The sequence below is a fragment of the Bos taurus genome, chromosome 1 (genome assembly GCF_002263795.3).
Source record: "Bos taurus isolate L1 Dominette 01449 registration number 42190680 breed Hereford chromosome 1, ARS-UCD2.0, whole genome shotgun sequence".
Lineage (NCBI taxonomy): Eukaryota > Metazoa > Chordata > Mammalia > Artiodactyla > Bovidae > Bos > Bos taurus.
In genome coordinates, this window is record NC_037328.1 from 93,887,224 (window position 1) to 93,910,166 (window position 22,943).

General features: G+C 37.2%; 1 protein-coding gene across 7 annotated transcripts in view; it reads right to left on the bottom strand.

The window, feature by feature from the left end:
• NLGN1 (neuroligin 1) overlaps positions 1-22,943 on the bottom strand; it is a 957,229-nt gene that overhangs the window by 741,861 nt on the left and 192,425 nt on the right. For all 7 annotated transcript variants that reach the window (XM_024989875.2, XM_024989880.2, XM_024989874.2 and 4 more), the window contains exon 2: positions 9,402-10,211. In XM_024989875.2, coding sequence (XP_024845643.1) covers positions 9,402-9,894 — 493 coding nt within the window. In that variant the 5' untranslated portion in view covers positions 9,895-10,211. The remainder of the gene's footprint in view (positions 1-9,401; positions 10,212-22,943) is intronic.

Consider the following 22,943-nt stretch of genomic DNA (forward strand, 5'->3'; position numbering starts at 1 on the left):
CATTATGCTAAGGGAAATAAGTCAATGAAGACAAACACTCACTTATAAATGTGGAATTAAAAAATCAAACAAGCAAAACAATAAAAAGTAAGGTTCCAGATAGAACAGCGGCTGGGGTGAGGCATTGGTGAAACGGATGAAAGTGGGGGTCAAAGGTACAAGCTTCCAGTTACAAAATAAGTCACTGGGATGTGAGGTACGGCAAGGTGACTATAGATGATAATATTGTATAATATGTTTGAAAGTTGCTAAGAGTTAACTCATTGGAAAAGACTCTGATGCTGGGAGGGATTGGGGGCAGGAGGAGAAGGGGATGACAGAGGATGAGATGGCTGGATGGCATCACTGACTCAATGGACCTGAGTCTGAGTGAACTCCGGAGTTGGTGATGGACAGGGAGCCACGGCGTGCTGCGATTCATGGGGTCGCAAAGAGTTGGACACGACTGAGCGACTGAACTGAACTGAACTGAAGAGTAAATCATAAAACTCCTCATCATAAGAAAAAAAAATGTAACTATGTATGGGGATGGCTGCTAACTAGACTTATTGTATTGATTATTTTCAAGTATATACAAATATCAAATTATAATGGTGTGCACCTGAAGCTAATATAATATTGCATGTCAACCATGCCTCAGTAGAAAAAGGGAGAATGCCATGTGAAGATATAGGGATAAGATAGCCATCTACAAGCCAGGGGAAGAGACCCAAAACAGCATCTTCCACACAGCCCTCAGAAAGAACCAACCATGCCAATGTCCTGATCTCAGATTTCCAGGCTTTAAAACTGTGAGACCAAAATTTTCTGTTGTGTAAATCATGCAGTGTGTGGTGTTTTGTTACAGCAACCCTAGCAAAGAAATGATCTTATCTGGAAATAGGGTTTAGAAAATGTAATCAGGATGAAGTCACACTGGATTGGGATGGGTCATAAATCTTATGATCGGTGTCCTTATGAGAAGACCATGTGAAAACACAGAGACACTGGGAGACACCCAGAGAAGACCACACAACAACAGAAGTAGAGACTGGAGCAATACAACTGCAAGCCAAAGAGGACCAATGACTTTGGCCACCAACAGAAGCTAAGAGAGAAGCAGGAAGATTCATTTCCAGAGATTCCAGAAGTAACCAAATCTGCCAGCTCCTTGATTTTGGACTTCTCAACTCCATAACAGTGAGAGAATAACCTCAGTTGCTTAAAGCCACACAGTTAATGGCAATTTGTTACAGCAGCCTAGGAATCTAATACAGGGAGTGTTACATAAAGTATTCTGTCCACTTACAAAAGACTATGTGAAGACTTATGACTGGAAATTATGCTTCCACATCAGTCCAGAATTTTAAATTATCAAATCCAGAAGGAGATTATGTGATTGTTACTAAGAAATGTATGACTGGTGTGATTTCTGAAGCTGGTCATTTCTTAAACTATTTAGCATGTATGTACTGTGTTGGCCAAAAAGTTCATTCAGGTTTACCCATAAAATTGTACAGAAAAACCCAAACGTTTTCACCAACCCAATACCACCACATGGAAGGAAAAAGAAGAGGAGGAGAAACATGAAAGGTGAAAAGATTATCAACAAAATCTGTAATGGAAAGTAAAATTAAAGCAAAGACTACATCGTAATTATGAAGCTAGTAGTATGTTCTATTTGTGAAATCAATAAAACATGTATTATTATACTGGGTAAGAGAAAGAGAAGCCTTTTCTACAGAGGGTTTATTTCCTGGCATAGCTCTTTTTGCTGGTGGCATATCATATGTTTTCAATTTCAATCCAATTTTCTATAATAAAAAAAGGTATTTATTCCCCAGAAAAACTGAATTGGTCAACTATAATAGTCTTTTAATCATCAGCTTCAGTAGATTCTCTGCCTGTCAGTAAACAATGGGACAACTGATGCTGTTCATTTAAAACTTTACAACCCTTTTATATCTACTTCATTTCAGAGTTTTGGCTTAAAGTGTTTCGCTTTCAGAAGTCTTAACCATAAGTGTCCAAGGTACTAATTCAAATATGAAGCCATATCTCTGGTTTAATCTTGTTTCCCATTCAAGTCCCCAACAATCCAGATGCTGTACTTATTCCAAAATGCAGTGATTTTTCCACTACCAAACTGGCCATTAATTTCATTTTCCATTTGATCTGGGATCCCAGATAAATGAGATTGCTGTTGCTGCTGTTGTACTGCTTTGTTTTATTCCCTCTGTTCTAAAGTTTCCTCCTTAAAGAAAATACAGTTGGCCGGAAAACAGATTATATATCATTGGGCAGGATACTTAACTTTCTTGGTCCTCCATTTCTGCATTTATAAAGTGAGAATAAGAATCTCATAGGATTGTTGTAACATTAACTAATAAGGCTAATGTCTAGAACTTACAAATAGTTCAACAATGTTAATTCTATCTCCACTTGCCTTAATGTTATGCATTGAATAATTAAAACAGGATCAATAAGAACAGAATCATACCATGACTTCTGCCCATGTACTCATACTCATGGACTCCACCCAGCTACATGCTAATTTAAATTACCTATGAATGCTTTTTTTAATCCAAAACCTCCAACTGTGTACTGGAACCCATCTTTTTCTAAAGATATTATTCTAGAAGTCTATCATCCTTCTCCTATATTTTTAATTGTTCCCTTCCAACTATACACAAATATTTCTCTATTTCTTCCATCTTAACCTACAGCAACAAAACAACCTCTATGGTACCTAATACACCCATTTTTCTGTGCGCTTTTATAGCAAAACTTCTTAAAATTATTATTTATGCTTAGTGACTTTGATCTTCACCCATTCTCTCTTTTACCCACTCCAGTATGTCAGACCCACATAACCTCACAAAAGTTGATTTGGTAGCATTAATCACTCTTATCTATTTTGATGCATTTTCCTTACTTAGATTCTAGGACAACAAAAATATCTTGGTTTACTTCTCATCTTCTCGTCTCACATGTAATACTTTCTTAGTCTCCATTGTCTTTCCTTCTCTTCTTCCAGACCTCTTCATGTTGGAATGGCCCATGGATGAATCTCTTGTATCATTTTCTTTCCTCTATTTTCATTCACTTCCTATTATTCTCAGTCTCACAACTTTAAAATTTTACCTTTTATATCACAATTCAGTTCAGTGCAGTCAGTCGTGTCTGACTATTTGTGACCCCATGGACTGCAGCACACTAGGCTTCCCTGTCCATCACCAACTCATGGAGCTTGCTCAAATTCACGTCCATTGATTCAGTGATGCCATCCAACCATCTCATCCTCTGTTGTCCCCTTCTCCTTCTGCTTTCAATCTTTCCCAGCATCAGGGTCTTTCCCAATGAGTCAGTTCTTCACATCAAGTGGCCAAAAGACTTCCAAATTTGTACCTCCATGTATATCTCTCTGCTGAATGTCAAATTGGTCCCTTGAAATCTATACATGGATAGAGTCACCTCAAATTGAACATGTTCAAAAGTAAACATCATCCTTCTGTTGTGCCCCCCAAAAAACTATTCTGTGTTGCTTGTTTTTCCATCTTCAGTTCAGTTCAGTTCAGTCACTCAGTCACGTCTGACTCTTTGTGACCCCATGAATTGCAGCATGCCAGGCCTCCCTGCCTATCAGAAACTCTCAGAGTTCACTCAAACTCACGTCCATCAAGTCTGTGATGCCATCCAGCCATCTCATCCTTTGTCGTCCCCTTCTCCTCCTGCCCCTAATCCCTCGCAGCATCAGAGTCTTTTCCAATAAGTCAACTCTTTGCATGAGGTGGCCAAAGTTCTGGAGTTTCAGCTTCAGCATCATTCCTTCTAAAGAAATCCCCAGGGCCGATCTCTTTCAGAATGGACTGGTTGGATCTCCTTGCAGTCCAACGGACTCTCAAGAGTCTTCTCCAACACCACAGTTCAAAAGCATCAATTCTTCGGCACTCAGCCTTCTTCACAGTCCAACTCTCACATGCATACATGACCACTGGAAAAACCATAGCCTTGACCAGATGGACCTTTGTTGGCAAGTAATGTCTCTGCTTTTTAATATGCTATCTAGGTTGGTCATAACTTTCCTTCCAAGGAGTAAGTGTCTTTTAATTTCATGGCTGCAATCACCATCTGCAGTGATTTTGGAGCCCCCAAAAATAAAGTCTGACACTGTTTCCACTGTTTCCCCATCTATTTGCCATGAAGTGATGGGACCAGATGCCATGATCTTCGTTTTCTGAATGTTGAGCTTTAAGCCAACTTTTGCACTCTCCACTTTCATCAAGAGGCTTTTTAGTTCCTCTTCACTTTCTACCATAAGGGTGGTGTCATCTGCATATCTGAATTTATTGATATTTCTCCCAGCAATCTTGATTCCAGCTGTGCTTCTTCCAGCCCAGCGTTTCTGATGATGTACTCTGCATATAAGTTAAGTAAGCAGGGTGATGATATACAACCTTGATGTACTTCTTTTCCTATTTGGAACCAATTTGTTGTTACATGTCCAGTTCTAACTGTTGCTTCCTGACCTGCATATAGGTTTCTAGGAGGCAGGTCAGGTGATCTGGTATTCCCATCTCTTTCTGAATTTTCCACAGTTTATTGTGATCCACACAGTCAAAGGTCTATTCGTCTAGGTATTCAGATCAAAATCTAGGAATCTTCTCTGACTGTTCATTTTCTTTTACAATCCATAACCAAATGATTAAGAAATATATCTGTAATGTATTACGACTTCCACTTCTATTGTTACTTGTCTGGTCTGTGCCTGGATCAGGCTGATGTCTGATCCAGACTACAACAGCCTCTTATTTGCTCTCCCAGTTTCTCCATACTCTTCTACAATCTACTCTTAATATGTCAGCCAGAATGACCTCTTTAATATAAAGTCATATATTAGTCAATATTTGAAGTCAATTTAAAGTCAATATAAAGACCTCTTTAATATAAAGATCATTGCTGCTCTCACTCTGTACTCTTTCCAGATTCACCATACTCCCAGTTGTTCCTTAAATACAGGAGGAAGAATTAATCTTAATGCCTTTATACTTGCTCTTTGCTGTGTTCTTTCCTCAGATACTTATTTCATTTCCTTCAGGCCTTTACCCAAAGAGAACAATACTATTATTTTCATGTTCCACAAGATACTCTGTTAATTTCTCATCTTTTGAAACCCTTTAAATTTAGTCATTTATTGTGTTTATCATCTAGAGTGTGTCCCATACACTAAGATATAAGCTCCAAGAGGGTAAAGATGTTTTTGCTTTTTATATTTTACTGATGTATTTTGGGGGCCTAGAGTGGTAATCTAACTAGCACAGAGTAAGGACTCAATAAACATTTGTTAATTGAATAAAGAAATTAGATAAAATTGTATAAGCATGAAGAAAGAATATTCTTGAATATAATTCCCCTTTAAAATCTTAAACACACTGACAGCAATGAGTCACTTTTATACATATATCATTAGGAAAATACCAGTTTCTATGTTCAATACACCACCAAATAAACCCTAACTTTATGGAAAAGACTCTTGAATGAATTCAATAGTATCTCAGGTAAAGACTACTGAACAGAGTATGCAACAGTAAAATATTTATGAAAATCAGGAATAAAATTCTTAAGGAGTCAAGAACTGTACCAGAGCCATATACAGAGATTCTAGTTTTCTATACAATAAAACTGGGGTAAAGAACTTGTGCAGAAATGAAAACTGATTCTGCATTCACCTTACAAGAGTTGTGCAAATAACAGTCAAGGTACTGGAGAAATACAAAGCTAAACATCTCTAGGGTATCTGTAAGCCAATTGATTTCCAGTGGATTCTCTGGGTCCCTTGTTCTTCCTTCTCATGTTGACTGCCTTATATTTGACCACATTCCTGTTTGTTGGCAACTCTCACAAGAGCGCAAACTAGAGAATGCAAAAATGAAACATAAGCAAATTAAAGCTACTCCTGATTGCAGTCAAGAGGACTATGCTGGAATCTTGGGACAGAGAGAAAACACGTGTACTATTTAAAAGTATTCACAGAACCTACTTTCATATTTCTAAAGTAAGGACAGTCATATACTTTCTTCATAAAGTTTTGGTGATAAGTTGTCAGTCCTCTATATCCAAATTCCAATTTATATCACATATCGTCTGCCCATGTGGCCAAGTGTTGGCAGTCATCTCATTTTAAGCATTAATCCTTTCTTTCAATTTTGCAAGGATAAAAACCCTGAAGAAATATCTAGAGAGTAATTAACATATGGCTAAAACTATCATGGGAAATTTAAAAAGATGGATTAAAGGGTACAACTGGGACCTGTTGTAAATGAGAGGAAACCGATTGGTAAAAATACGGTTTTTTCTTCACTTGCACAGGAAAAAAATCTTATAAAGGCTTTATTTAAAAATCACAGCAAGGCATCTCTTAGAGAAAGATTTCTTCATCTCATACAAACTAAAAGTGTAGAAAATATTTGTTCTTTGTAAACTTACTTGAATGTAAGTTCTATAGGAAGAGAGAACTTTGTTTCATTCATTACTGACAGTGCCTATAATAGGCAATTAAGGAATATTTTTGAATGAAAATAGCATAAACAGATTGACACAAGAGTAGGAGTCCATCTGCCTCTGCAGATGACCATACACAATTTTACAAAAAGAGATGAATAATAAGTCAGAATTTTATTGGTACCTAGATAAAATGCAACACAACTACTCCTATACTTCCTAAATCATCCTTTATAAACTTCCAGAATTTTGTTGAAGAACTCACAGTCTATTTGCAATATATATATTAGTATATACATACACATGAAATGATTAATATTTTCAACCAGGAAAACATGGTTTCTGAAAATGACCAAAATAGACACTTCATGATAAAAAAAAGAAAAAAAAAAGGTGAAAGTTTGGGGGGAAAAATTCAACTACTCTATGTAAAAGACTAGCTCTAAAATTTATTTTCTTTTTTAAAAAAACTATTATCTATAAAAAATTACAGTAAAATTTTTGTTATTTAGATTCTAGGATAATATAAAAGTAGCAAATAAGTAAGTATAACTTAAATAAGTTATTTAATAACTTAAATAAACTTTAATACTTAAATAAATAACTTATTTAAGTTATACTTACTTATTTGCTACTTACTTATTATTTATTAATAATATAGTAAATACCAAAGTAAACCAATTTTTTAGAATTCTTAATATAAAAACACAATTGATGTGGACTATAAACTACACAGACTGATGTAGGTATCTATAGATCTTGTCCCCAGGCTAATTATAAATTAGTTCAAAGTTTGCCAAAGTAAATAGCACAGCTTACATACTTCTTTGCCAACTGTCTCATAAAGCAGATGGAACCAACAATCTAAAGGACAATGAAAAATAACTTTTTTAACAAATCCGTTTTCTTCTGAAGTTGTATGAAAAGAAAGGTCACTTTCTCACTAGCTTACCTTTTGATGTCCTAATCATTTTTTGATTGTACACATTTTTATGTATTATGCTCTATTTATGCATTCTTCAATAGCATCTTTATTTATGACTTTGTGAATCAACATCTTTGTGATAGGAGGCGAAAGTCACTTAGCTAATTACACATGCTTGATAAGCTGCATAATAATAACCACTGCAGCATTGTACATTAGTTGAAAGCATGTAAATTACTGCAGTTATTCTCATTTGGGAAAAAACAAGAGACTTTTTTTTTAGTTACTTAAAACATCTTTGTTGCCTCCATATCCACCTTCTTAAGTATACTATTCTTTCAGCCCAAATCATGACGTTAATAATAAAACGAAGGTTAAATCCAATTCTATGAGTCTAACCAAAGAAATAAGAACAAAAACAAAATTCCAATTAATGCAAATACAGTTGAAGACTTGGTTATATGAAGCTTCTTCCAGATAATGCAATTGCAGTAAAAACGAACAGTTTAGACACTCCCCACCCCACACAGTTGTTGTAATGAAATCTGACTTGGTCCAGCCAGGAGATTAGAAGTGCATACAGAGAGAGAATGTACAGCACTAGAATATTAATATGACTTCTGTATGAAGATTGAAAATTCGGCAAAGTTATAGTAAGGTCAAAATAACACTTAGATAATTTACTGCCAGAGAAAATCATACTCTCCTATGAGTGATTTACTGGATGTTATATAAAAATGGAGTGTGGACAAGCTACATTCAGATGCAAGCTTGCAGCTGTCAGTGTCTACATTTGCTCAATCTGGCTAGAGGATGATTTGAAGGTTGATTTAATTGTAGCTTCTGAATCATGTTCTTCCCTATGTTTTAAATTGTTTAACATAAATATAAAAATGTTAAAGCAATTTTAAGACTGTAAATATTTCGTATAAAAAGCTGCAAATCCCTTTTTTTTTTTTCTGGAGGAATGACTGAAAATAGGAAGACTGTCTGGGAAAATATACCATTACTTAATAATGGTGATTGCCCAATAGTTACAGCAAATATGAGAAAGTTCATAGGGTCTTCAGAGAGAACTAAGGATAAACAAACAAAACCCAGGTTTTTGTGATCTGTTTCCTATAAAAGAAACAGGAATCTATTATCTACTAAAAAAAAAAAAGGTTCAGAGATCAAAGTTGACCAGCTGGGAAGGCAACATCTTTGGTTACCCTGCCGGCAATGTAATTACCTAAGTATCTTCTCTATACCCAAACTCAAAGCAGAGATTCAAATCCTGCCCATGCTACCAGCACCAACACAAGGCTCCACCAAGGAGCTTTGTCAACGTCTAGTCAGCTAGAGCTCTCCTCAACCATCTCTCTCTTCTTTGACAGGCTTCATTAAATTCCAGGTGTCACCTAGCCATTCACTTCCACCATCAGCAAATCATCCTTAGGGAGAATATCTTGTTCCTCCTCTGCAAGCTGTTTCCCCCATTTTTTTATTTCCACTTTTATACATACCTCCTTTTCTACATATTTTCTTGCCGGGTTTTCTGGCACATTCCTTGGATATTCTTTTTACTGAAAAATGAATAGAAGACTAGAAAATAACATGGCGCTCCATCACAGACCGCCGGAACATGCAACACCACTATCTAACTTAATATGCTCCTGCATTTACTGAGTGCGAGATCCCCGACTTGGCTGAGTCTGCACATGCAATGGAGAAATGTTGATGCATCTTCTCAGAAGTCATTCGGTAGGAAATGGAAATTAGGAACCCATTTCTACCTAAATATACGTGCTGCAGAGGAAAGAAAAGGAGTAGGCACAGGGAAAAATAAGAACAGATACACTAACACATATAAACAGAGAGGCATGCACGCATGTAAAATATGTCTACATGCCAACAGGAAAAGCCATGCATGCTATCAGTGCATACAGACTAATATCGTTAGAATAAAAGAGAGAAATAGAAATATATCTCCCTGTTTTTCCTGTAGTAAACTCACCATCCTCAGTTGGGACGTATATGTTTAAATACAGGCAATCTTCACTCTGGTCTTGTACATACGATGAAACCACATCCAAGTTATTAGTAAACCACACAGGAAGCATGACTTCCGGCAATCTGCCATCAATGATATTCTGGGGGCAGACAGGAGCAAACTGAGTAGCATTCCTGATGTCGGACCAAGGAGACGGTGGTTCCGGAGGCTGAAAACGATGTTCCCCTGTTGGTGGGGCTGCATATGGAACACCAAGAAACTGAATAACAGGACCCAGAATTTCATTATTGAGTTCTTTCTTGATCCCTCTTATTTTGCCAAAGTTGGTAGTCACCAGGGGGTCTGCATCATCCAGTTTTTGTGAGAGCACATGGGCAGCGTGAAGCAAACAGCTTAACACACAAAGAGTCAATGAGGCACCCAACCCCCTGTGTACCAAGCAGGTCATGACTGCTCTCCAAACATAATCCGGCCACGTGCATCTGGGCACTGCCATGGTCCCACATTAGTTGTGTAGTTGTCTGGTTACAGTGAGTCAAAGGTATTTGTATCCACTTGAGAAAAACCGTATATTGGTAGACTACACCTCTGATTTCTTAAAGGCGAGTTTGTCAAGAAAAGCTCAGAAAGCTCTTCATGCAGCCAGTATCTCCACTGATTTCATGTGTATTGAAGTGACATCTTCAATTATTACTATTTATCAGACCATATCCTATTGACTATTCTGTTTTCCATCGTAGCAATGGTGAGAGTGGCCACTGACTGTACATTTCCCGCTTACAAATCAAATCCAGTTGGCTGCAGGTCTATATCCTAGAGAAAACGAAAATAAATAATTAGTACAAACGAGCTAAAATAGAGTGATAACTAGATGTTTTACAAGCTACAGAAATACATTAATAGTGGCTGGAGTCAGGTGAGTTAAATGCTACCACAGGAAAATTATGCTTTGATGTAAGATGACAGGTAAAATAACCGAGTATTAGAATATTGAGAAACTTGCCTCCTGACTTTATACACATTTAACAGAAAGCAGTTCTTGTCAAAATATACAGTGTCAGGAGAATTTCACAATACAGTTTTTTTTTAAATACTGAAGGCTTATGTTAAATTTTTCCTTTATTGAAGATCTTCAATCATTTTATGGAACCATAGTATTAATCATCAAATATACTAAAAATTAGGACTCAATAGCAGAAAACCTTTTTTAAAAAATATTGGTAGGGGATTAGTGGAATCGAAATAAACTTTGTAAGGATGACTATGTTTATTAAACAAACAAAGTATGGGCCCAATCCCATGTTATACAGATAAGACAAAAATAATTTTAGAACAAGAACATCAATGCTAGCTCAACTATAATCATTTAGTGCAACTAATTCTGAAAGAGATGGGCATACCAGACCACTTGACCTGCCTCCTGACAAATCTGTATGCAGGTCAGGAAGCAACAGTTAGAACTGAACATGGAACAACAGACTGGTTCCAAATAGGGAAAGGAGTACGTCAAGGCTGTATATTGTCAGCCTGCTTATTTAACTTATATGCAGAGTACATCAGGAGAAACGCTGGGCTGGATGAAGCACAAGCTGGAATCAAGACTGCCGGGAGAAATATGAATGTCCTCAGATATGCAGATGACACCACCCTTATGGCAGAAAGTGAAGAAGAACTAAAGAGCCTCTTGCTGAAAGTAAAAGAGGAGAGTGAAAAAGTTGGCTTAAAGCACAACATTCAGAAAACTAAGATCATGAAATCCAGTCCCATCACTTCATGGCAAATAGACGGGGAAACAGGGCAAACAGTGGAAACAGTGGCTGACTTTATTTTTCTGGGCTCCAAAATCACTGCAGATGGTGATTGCAGCCATGAAATTAAAAGACGCTTACTCCTTGGAAGGAGGGTTATGACCAACCTAGATAGCATATTGAAAAGCAGAGACATTACTTTGCCAAAAAATGTCCATCTAGTCAAGGCTATGGTTTTTCCAGTGGCCATGTATGTATGTGAGAGTTGGACTATAAAGAAAGTGAGCGCAGAAGAATTGATGCTTTAAACTGTGGTGTTGGAGAAGACTCTTGAGAGTCCCTTGGACTGCAAGGAGATCCAACCAGTCCATTCTAAAGGAGATCCGTCCTGGGTGTTCATTGGAAGGACTGATGTTGAAGCTGAAACTCCAATACTTTGGCCACCTCATGCAAAGAGCTGACTCATTTGAAAAGACCCTGATGCTGGGAAACATTAAGGGCAGGAGGAGAAGGGGACAACAGAGGATGAGATGGTTGGATGGCATCACTGACTCAATGGACATGGGTTTGGGTAGACTCCTGGAGTTGGTGATGGACAGGGAGGCCTGGCGTGCTGCGGTTCATGGGGTCACAAAGAGTCGGACACGACTGAGCGACTGAACTGAACTGAACCTTATAAGGTCAGTCTCCTTGCTATTTCTCAAAAGTATACACAAAGTCATTGGCTACAGTTCCTTCACCTTCAATTAAGATTCAAGAATTTAAAAGACAAATTACCATTAGACACAACTTGGAAAAGAGACAGAAGTTGGCATCATTATTTGCAGATATTTTTAACCATCTAGTTATATATTTTAGGCCTTCCCTGGTGGCTCAGTAGTAAAGAACCCACCTGCCAACGCAGGAGACATAATATATATATTTTAGATATCAGTAAAATTGCAACAGGAAAATGAATTTTGAGTCAAAGTCAATATATTTTAAATTAGAAATGTTCTTACTATCTGACAGAAATCAAAGGAACAGTACAAAAAAGAATGTGGTAGTTTAAAAGAACAACCATACCTAATCATAACATCCTGCATATTGATACTAATCAAACATCTAACACTGACTACCCAGTCCAACTTAAGACACATCAGAATAAAATGTAACGTTCAGTGCCATGCATTTCACAGCATACCTTACATTAACTGCAAAATACCAAACAACTCAGCAAATTTGTCTTCTCTTGTTCAAGCAACTTTTTAGAGTGCTTAGTTTGAAAACAACAGTGTTGTTTTGTATTATAGATGGTTCTATCCTGTCATTTTATGGGAAGATTCCTGAAGAAGTGCTGGTCTGGCAGTGAGGCTGCCCTGACTTTGTGTTAAAACTATATAGGGCAGCAGGAGATTTGATTCAAGCCTGGTGTTCCCTTAGCTCTGAACAATTCATCACAGATGGCAATAAGGAGATAAATGTCTTTCTTCAAGAATATCTCAGTCTGTGTTAATTCGCATACCTTTGCTGTGAAAGCATATTAACATACAAAAGTCAGGCTTAGACCACCCCATTTCTGTGCCAGAACTCCAGCATCTGTTGAAGATTTAGCTACACAAACTCATTTCTGTTGAGTATGTAATGCTCATTCTTGCACAGAATTGTGGTGGGCCGCAATTAGGTCTTTTCTGATCACATTTTGGTCTTAAACAACTAGGTCTTTCCTGGTCACATTTTGGTGTTAAAATGCAGCATTTTTGACACCTAAAGTAGAGAACCTGTGGTGAGGATTTAAAAGTCTCCAACACCATATTTTATACAGCCTAATCTTCAATAGTTATTTCTAAATATTCATTACACACTTACATGCTCATCAATAATAAAAAAGTACTTGTTTGGTTCCTAACAAAATAACTCTCATTTTCATGCTCACAAATCCTTAACTGTGTTAAAAATAAAAGGGCTGCTGTTTCCCACTAATGTGCTACTTTAACACAAATCGTAGAGGATGAGAATTTTGCATGCCATGGCAAGTTTTCAAATTCTAATGTTTAGCTTTCGAGGTTACAAAAACATCCCATTATACATGGGCTGACCTGTACAGGGAATTATAGTATGGACCCTAAATAGTTTTCAGAGGTCACTGTTATAACAACAGTTGCCCAAGTGCAATGTACAAATATGGCTAGTTTAAATAACTGAAAATTTAAACGTGTGTGTGTGTATTAGTTGCTCACTCATGTCCAACTCTTTGCAACCACATGGACTGTGTAGCCCACCAGGCTCCTCTGTCCATGGGATTCTCCAGGCAAGAATACTGGAATGGGTAGCCATTCCCTTTTCCAGGGGATCTTCCTGACCCAGGGATGGAACCCGGGCCTTCTGCATTGCAGGCAGATTCTTTACTGCCTGAGCCACCAGAGAAGCTGTGTGTGTGTGTGTGTGTGAGCGCACGCCAAAATATAGACTCTCAAATTTGTTGTTAGGAAATTTTTCCTATTTATTGGTGTTTCCTTGGTATATGCCAAACCCTTAGCTTTTAAACCTTTACACCTCATTTACAACAACCCTATAAACTGGGTTCAACAGTTATTCCCTTTTTACTCACAAGGTATCAAGACTTAAAGAGGTTAAGTGCCTTGGCCCTGGTTCTCAGCTCATCAATAGCAGATCCAGGAGCCCACTGGCATCTAATTTAAAGGCCATCCTTTTGATCATTACACTAGATACAGTCTCTAACTTCACAATTAACACTTTAAAAAAAATTGATCCTAGTGCCTTTAAAATTGAATTGTAAAAGTGTTTTATGTTCCTTCAGAAGATAGACTCTAGGTAAATTCTCTGACAATTTCATAGAAACAGAAATTTAAATGCTTACCCTGTTCTTATTGGAACTTTGGATTTTGTTACCTTTTTCTAATGACTTTTAAAAAAATTATTTATTTTAATCAGAGGATAATCACTTTATTGTGATGGTTTTTGCCATTCATCAACACGAATCAGTCACATGAAGACATGTGTTCCTCCCACTCTGAACCCCCTCCTGCTTTCCTCCTCACCCCATCCCTCTGGGTTGTCCCAGAGCACTGGCTGTAGGTGCCCTGCTTCATGCGTTCACTTGTATTGGCCATCTATTTTACATATGGTAATGTACATGTTTCAATGCTAGTCTCTCAAATCATCCCACCCTCCTCCCACTGAGTCCAAAAATCTATTCTTTACATCTGTCTCCTTGGCTGCTCTGCATGTAGTATCGTTATTACCGTCTTTCTAAATTCCATATATATGAGCTAATACACTGTATTTTTCTTTCTCTTTCTGACTTACTTCACTCTGTATAATATGCTCCAGTTTCATCCACCTCATTAGAAATGATTCAAATGTTTTCCTTTTTATAACTTAGTAATATTCCATTGTGTATATGAACCACAACTTCCTTACCCATTCATCTGCCGATGGACCTCTAAGTTGCTTCCATTGTAAATATTGTAAATAGCTATTGTAAATAGCACTGCAATGAACATTGGGGTAGATGTGTCTCTCTCAATTCTGGTTTCCTCAGGATGTATGCCCAGCAGTGGGACTACTGAGTCGTATGGCAGTTCTATTCCCAGTTTTTTAAGGAATCTCAACACTGTTCTCCATAGTGGCTGGATCAGTTTGCAAGATTTTGTTACCTTTTTTTCACCTTTTTTAATTTTACATTGAATGGGTGTTCATATGCATTTACACAAGATCATTTTAAAATAATGATGAGTAACCAAAAAAAGCCCAACTTTATAAGAGCACAAATGTCCATTAACAGATATTGACAGATGAACTATGATATATTCACAAATTAAAATTCTACACGTCAGTGAAAATAAGGAACATAGACCTAAATATCAACATGAGTAAATCCTAAAATTTTTGAACAAAGATTACATACAGTAAAATGTTATTTAAATAAACCTTAAAATATGTGAAACAAAACTACGCATTATTCACAGATGGATGAATATGTAATAACACATGATTTATTATCCATGGGTAAGAAGAAAAGGATATGAAATTAGTTCTAGCAATTAATTAATGCCATTAATTGATTAATTGGAACTATGAATGATAACCTACAATGGGACCGTAAAAGACCACAATTAACTACAGCAAGTTCTAAAAATCTAAGATTTTGATCATGTTGGGTGATGTGTATACACACATGTGAATACACACGTGTGCACACACACCTTTGTTGAGGAATTCTCTACATTTTTCTGAATGTTTGAAGTATTTCATAATAAATATTGATTATACATTAAAATAATGAGGTCAGAAAATCCTTATTCAGCAGTCCAGGCAAGTAGATGAATTTACTAATCCACACTGGATTAGCTTTCCTCTGACTTTTTAGTAGGTGAAGATAACTAGCTCACAAATTCCTCCATTATTCTTCTTTGCTTAAGGCATGTGCAATTCCAAAGGGACTGCAAAAATAAAACAAAATCAAATGACAAAAATAACAAAACAAAAATAACATTTAAACAAAACATCAAAAATGGGAATATATTATCTCCTGCATTAATTTATCATAATACCTGGTCCATTAACTAGTTTGTTCCTGAGTGACCCAGATCAGAGATGATGCTAGAAAGAATATAAAGAAATTTCTAGAACATTAAATATTCACAGTAGGTGGACACATTCATCCAATTCTTTCTTTACTCAACAAACATTTATTGGGTATCCATGATATGCATGCTGTTGTGCTAAATCTTACAAGAATTTAATGATAAGTACAGCCTACTAATTGTTTCCAAGTAGCTACAATATTGAAAAGAAACATCACATTAAAAATGGCTCTACTGCAGGTTGGAATGTGACATGTTTTCAGTAAATATATAATTACAGGGAGTTGGAACCCAGGAAGGTGTCTGCAACTTTTAGCTTTACATAGCCTATTATGTTGTATTTTTAATATTACCTATATATTTTCTATTTTACTTTGTTTTTACTGATTGTTTTCATTTGTTCAATCCAACCCCACCTACTGAATTTTTTATTCAGGGGCAAGAATTTTGTGTTATTTTTATATCCATCATAAAATCTATGTGAAAATCCTTTACCAAGTGTAGGCATAGGTTGCAAATGATCTGGACTGACCACACACTTATTACCAAAGCTGCTTAAAGTTTGACCAATGCTACACAACCGATAGTTGTTATTCACCATAGTTATATGCCATAAAGTCACTGCAAACACTGAATTGGGAAATATGGATCCATCGCTCAAAGAGAAATGGATCTGTGTGTGTGTGTGTGTGTGTATATATGTATATATATGTGTATATATGGGCTTCCCTCACAGCTTAGTTGGTAAAGAATCTGCCTGCGATACAGGAGACCCCAGTTCGATTCCTGGGTAGAGAAGATCCACTGGAGAAAGGATAGGCTATCCACTCCAGTATTCTTGGGCTTCCCTTGTGGCTCAGCTGGTAAAGAATCTGCCTGCAATGCAGGAGACCTGGGTTTGATCCTTGGGTTGGGAAAATCCCCTGGAGAAGAGAAAGGCTACCCACTCCAGTACTCTGGCCTGGAGAATAGTCCATGGGGTCACAGAGAGTCAGACACGACTGAGTGACTTTCACTTCACACTTCACACATGTATATACTTATATACATATTTCACATTGTTGTGAATGAATTCATCCCAGTAGATTCTATTTTCTTTATTTTACAAAAGAGAAAACAAAACTCAAAAGTGTTTAGTGACTTGTCTGAAGCCACTTCACTAATGGGCTTCCCAGGTGGCTGAGTGGGTAAAGAATCCCCCTATAATGCAGGAGATGTGGGTTTGATCCCTGGGTCAGGAAGATCCCCTGGAGGAGGGCATGGCAACCCTCCTAACCTTGAGAATCCCAGGGACAGAGGAGCCTGGCAGGCTACAGTCCATAGAGTTGCACAGAGTCGGACACAACTAAAGCAACTGAGCATGCACGCACCTCATTAACAGATGTCAGAGCTGGGATTCAAATCCCCTCTACCTCACCCCAGAGCTGGAGCTTCTTGCACTGCAGTGCACTTTCTACTGTCTCCATGCTCTGATCATCTCTGTGTGGGAGTTGAAGCAAGAAGTCAGATCATCACCTTGCTCAATCTCAGCAGGAAGTGTGCTCATGTGGTGACTCACATTTTTTGCTGCTTTGCTCATGTCTGTGAATGACTGCAAAAGCACTATGAGTATTGACTTTGGGGTTAAAAAAAATTTAGTGAACAGGCAAAACTGTAATACAGATCCAGGAATAATGAAGACTGACTGTATTAACTAAAGAAAAATTATGTTTTGTATCTATGAATCTATAAGTTATTTTGAGGTCAGAACATATTAGCCTTGTAACAGCACTTAGTAATAATAATGGGATTTAAGAGTTGCATTTCATAATAATAATGTCATAAAATTTCATTTAGTAACATCTGGTTTCAGTGGAGTGTAGCAGTTTTCAAAAGCCAAGCCTGGCCATGCAACTGAAATGTGCTTTCGGGAGGAGCTCACTGTAAAAGAACCTGACCATCAGCAGACTGTGGGCTTCCTATACCAAGATGCTTCACATTCACACTGGTGGTGGTTCAAGACCTTGAAACAAGGGGTATCCCATGAGACCCAGGAGTGGGAGAACAAAGAAGCCTGAGTCTGAGTTTCCAGGCCCCATTCAGTGCATATCCTTCTCCTGCTATTACTCTATTTGCCTGTAATAAAGCTGCCCAATGAGTATAAACTATTTGACCACTTAATGTAAGTAATGTGCAATTAATTCACATAGTAAGTAATTAAAAATGAAAAGAATAAACAAATGTATGCAATCAGAAAAAAAAAATGTTAGGCTTTAAAAGAAGAGACAGATTCATTTTGATATTTGGCAAAACTAATACAATTATGTAAAGTTTAAAAATAAAATAAAATTGGAAGAAAAAAAAAAAAAGATGCAGAAAGACCTATGGAAAAAAAAAAAAATAAAAGAAGAGACAGGTCTACTTCAAGTTAGTGGAACAAGAGAGTTCATGAATCAAGAGGAATATGAGCTCGGCCTCAAAGAATTAGACCAACATTGATGGTCACAGAAGGAATTCTGGGTAGAGGGCACATTCTAGAAACAGTGGAAAATATATGTAGTGAATAGTGTGGCGCTCAACCTCCCTGAGGGCAAGTTCACACTCCAAGGCAGGAAGTCCACACCAGTGCACAAAGGTCTGCTCTTCCTTTCTCAATGCAGACACACTCAGAGGGGCCATTCCAGCCCCCAAGCTCCCTACGGAAAGGGGCCAAGGGAGAGGTTGGTGGTGATTCCCTGGTTCTCCCCGCCTGGGTGCTTTTCCCAATGGCAAGCCCAAATAAACTTTTAACAAGCAAATCTTCATCTCAGAGTCTCTTTTATTTTTTTCCCTGAGAAACCTGAAAGAAAGGAAAAAGAAGGAGCCACATTTGAGAAGGGCACAGTTTGGTTTGGCCAGAACACAGAGTAAGTGAGGCTGAGCACTGGATGAGACTTGAAAGGCAGGCTACAGCCAAATCAAGCAAGCTCTCCATTAAAAGGCTAAAGAGTTTGGATATTTTATTCACTGGATGATGAAAAGCCATTAAATAGACTTAGGAGGGGGAAAGTATTATCAAATATATTCACAAGAAAATTAAACTGGCAATACTGTGGAGCAGAAATCCCCAAAGTAATGGGCTTATACCCCACCACAAGAGGACCAGATGAGAGAAGGGAAGTAAATAGTTGAACTTTTATGTATTATAATTTTTTATAAAGCATAAAGAGAACAAAACTAAGCTTGATAATATGTATACATGGTTTCATACCAGTGACCTCACACAGTTGTATGTTGCATACAGCACTTGAGATGTTCTTGGGAAGGTGATGGTTCTATTCTGTAGTGGATTTGCCAGGAGTAGCATTTTGTTGTTGTTACTGCTCCTTTTCAATGTTTGGTGATGTATTAGAGCTAATACCACTGGATAAGCACATTTACACATTTTTCATCATGTTTTAGTTAATATAAACCTCACAAAATTGACTACTAAATTAAGTTTTCCCCACAAGATAAATACAGATTAAAAGAAAGTACTAACAATAGAATATGGATGTGAAACGAGCAGAAATGAAACCTCTCCTGGTTCTAGCATAAGCTCTTTCTCAGCTATACTGCAAGACTGAAAATAATGACTACCTTGTCATATATAATAACAGGCAGAAAAAATATTTGAAAACATGAAGAAGATAACTTTGAAATGGAAATACAGATACATTTTAGTAGCTCTGACCTGTGCCTTAAGAATCTCTACAACTTTAGATATTAATAAATAATGGGAAGAAGCTATCAAGTTTATAAGATATTAAAAAAAAACCCTGACTTTTTCTCATTATTTGATGTCTATTTTTGTGTTGTGTTGCAATCTGATAATAGAAAGATTTATCAAGGAGTATAAATATATATATATTTATACATATATACATATGTATACATATATACATAAATATACTATGCTTAGTTGCTCAGTCATGTCTGACTCTTTGCAACCCCATGGACTATAGACCGCTAGACTCCTCTGTCCATGGGGATTCTCCAGGCAAGAATACTAGTGTGGGTTGCCATTTCCTCCTTCAGGGGATCTTCCAAACCCAGGGATTGAATCCAAGTCTTCAGCATCACAGGCAGATTCTTCACTGTCTGAGCCACCAGGGAAGCCATAAATATATATTTCATAATTTTTATGATTTTGTTATCAAAAACAGAGTAGTATATGACCACAAACATGTGGAAACCATTACCTCAGTAAATGAACTGGTGGGGAAGAAACCAGAAACAGTTTTATTTTCATATTTTATACATCAGTTTGAAGTATAGTTAAATATATCTAAATTTATGTGAAAATGACATCAAAACCAGCTAATATTAGAGATCACAGCTACTTGCCAAGCTGTCTCAAGCACTTTACATTAGTCCTCACAACAAACTTATAATCCAATTATTCTTATTTGAAAGGAGGAAAATGAGACTTTATATGGCAAGATAACTTTCTCAAGACCACAGAGCTTAAAAAAAGAGAGAGAGAGAGACAGAGACAAGACTCCCTACCTCTTAAAGAATATGCCCTGTGTAGGATACATGACATTTTGCTCCTGAATGAGACTAACTCAATAAAGTCGCGTGCTCAGTTTGAGAGATTTTAGAAAGAAAAACACAGGACACCAACAGGAGGGAAATATGAGGTTAACAGGCATAATTTGGAGCAGATGGCATGAAAGTTTTCCCAGCAATGTTCCATCACATGAGGCAAAGAGTAAATGACAGAAGTTAGGACTGAGGATAAACAAGGTAAGAATGATGGAATTTCAAGGAGCAAAGGTTATAAGAATTGGTCGTTTTAGTATTTAACAGATTAACTAAATCTAGGGAAGAAAGCAAGCAGTACCAGAAGGGCACAAGGAGAAAACAGACAGGATTAGAACCAAAAGTCACATAGATGGGAATATCAAAGTTCAAGAGTAGTCATGTGGAAGTTCAAGTGCTATCATAGCCCATGTTGTGGCCATACCAACATATAGCTATGGAGAACAAATGTCCTGACAAGTATATTCTGCAATGATCATCAATTAATTAATAACTTCATCAATGCCAGCACCAACTACCACGAGTAAGAATTATCATCTCTGTGGAACAGATAATTAAACTGAAAATCAGAAACACAAAGCCTCTGAAACATTTTTCAATTAAAAAAAAAAAGAACACAGTTTTATGAATGTAGGGAGTTTCAACAAATAGAAAGAGATAAGGCAGAAGAATTTAAAGGGTTTAAAGATAAACCCTGCCTCCTCCTCAATTTTGCCCAGAGCCCCCTTCCAGGAGGAAGGGCAGGCAGGTCTCTGCGGGTTCTCAGTTTACAGCCCACTCTCCCTTCCCGTCACAGAACATGTAAGCAGGGTTCTACTTGTTCTCTCTCTCCTTGGGCTACTTCCACTCTGAATGAACTTCTCCAATGATGTAAGCCAACAGTAGAGAAAATAGAATGGTAGGAGAAAAGGCAAACTAAAATTTGACAGTAATAAGAGAAAAAAATTTACCAACAAAATATTTTAAAGAATAGCCAGGAAAAATTGTAAGTATATTTCAGATATTATACCCGGTAACAGGAGGAGAAGGGAACGACAAAGGATGAGATGGCTGGATGGCATCACCGACTCGATGGACATGAGTCTGAGTGAACTCTGGGAGTTGGTGATGGACAGGAAGGCCTGAAGTGCTGCGATTCATGGGGTCACAAAGAGTCGGACACGACTGAGCGACTGGACTGAACTGAACTGAACTGAACAAACTATCTTAGTGAAAATACAATTCTAATAAAAACAAACAAACAAAGAACATCACTGAGAGTCCTGGTCAGTGAATTCAATCCAACTTGTTTACCAAGATTCTTCCTTCCTGGGGAATACTCTTCCCATTAGATTTTGCCTGGAAAGACTCCAGCCAGGATCCCTCAAGGCCATTTGAACTAACAAGATTCAAATGTCAGTTCAGATCCTCCCAGCCACAAAAACACTCCCTCTCTGCAACTCTCAAAGCATTTGTTGCCTTTTTCCTTCGGGAACCTTTAGTACTTTTCACCACAGTAATTTGTAAACTCAGATTCCCTATTCATCCTTATTACATCATTTAGTGCCAAGCACTGGGAAGACCCACAAGAAGGAGATAGTCATGGTGCTGACACTCACAGAGACTAAAGTTCAACAGGGAAGACAAACTTTATGTAAATCCATCACACCATTTAGTTATAAATGCTTTGCAAAGGATAATTCTTGGAGGGGAGAGTTAATGAGTCTTGAGTAAAAAGGATGACTGTCCTGAAGAAGTAATCTGTAAACTGGGTTCTGACAGATGAGTGGAAGTTGACAGGGGACAAATCCTGTCAGAGGCAAGAGAAGACCCAAACACTGTGAAGCCTGGGCCTCTCTGTGAACAAAGAGTTAAGTGTGACTTCAGAGAAGGGTGAGGCATCAAGCCAAAAAATCGGGATGTGAGATCTTACCCCAAGTATGATGAGAATAATTATAGTCACAAAAATAACAATCAGGTTAGCCTTAATATTTGAGAAGAGAGGCTATGGCTTTTGAACAGTTGATTTGAAAGCAACCATCCCCAGAACAATTAATTACATTGTAAGTCATTAGAAAATATCTCTTGAATGACTAACCCATTCATTCTATATATTATTTTTCTTTCATTAACCCTACCCTCAGATTTTATTTATTCAACTGTGATACATGACCGCTGTGAAGGCATTATCTTAATTACACTTGGCAGCAAAAGGAGATATAACAGAAAAGAGGTGAAGATAAATAGAAGGACAATGAAAATTCCTCATCATGCAGAGGTGTGGAGGCATGTTCTTATAGACTGGTGACTAATTTTGTTACCATTTGGGAAAAAAGTGAGATCTGAAGATGCCATAACAGCTTTCTGACAGCAGAAAGAAAAAGAGATCAAAGTGATAGCATTTCCTTCTGCATTCTACAACTGAATATTTCTACTAAGACCATCATTACAACAAATGGCTAAACGTTAGTGAGTTTCTCCTTTATTTTATTTTGGGGATCAAGCGAAACAATCCATTTAACATTTGACTATATAAAATAAGTTTTATTTCTGTTTACTCTGAACCTACTCTCAGAATCTACATATTAATTGCTGTTTTAAAATCTACAGAAGAGGGTTAACTTTCAAAGGTGGAAGGACATTAAAAGGATTTGAAGGACAGCAACTGTAAAACAGAATGTTTAAAA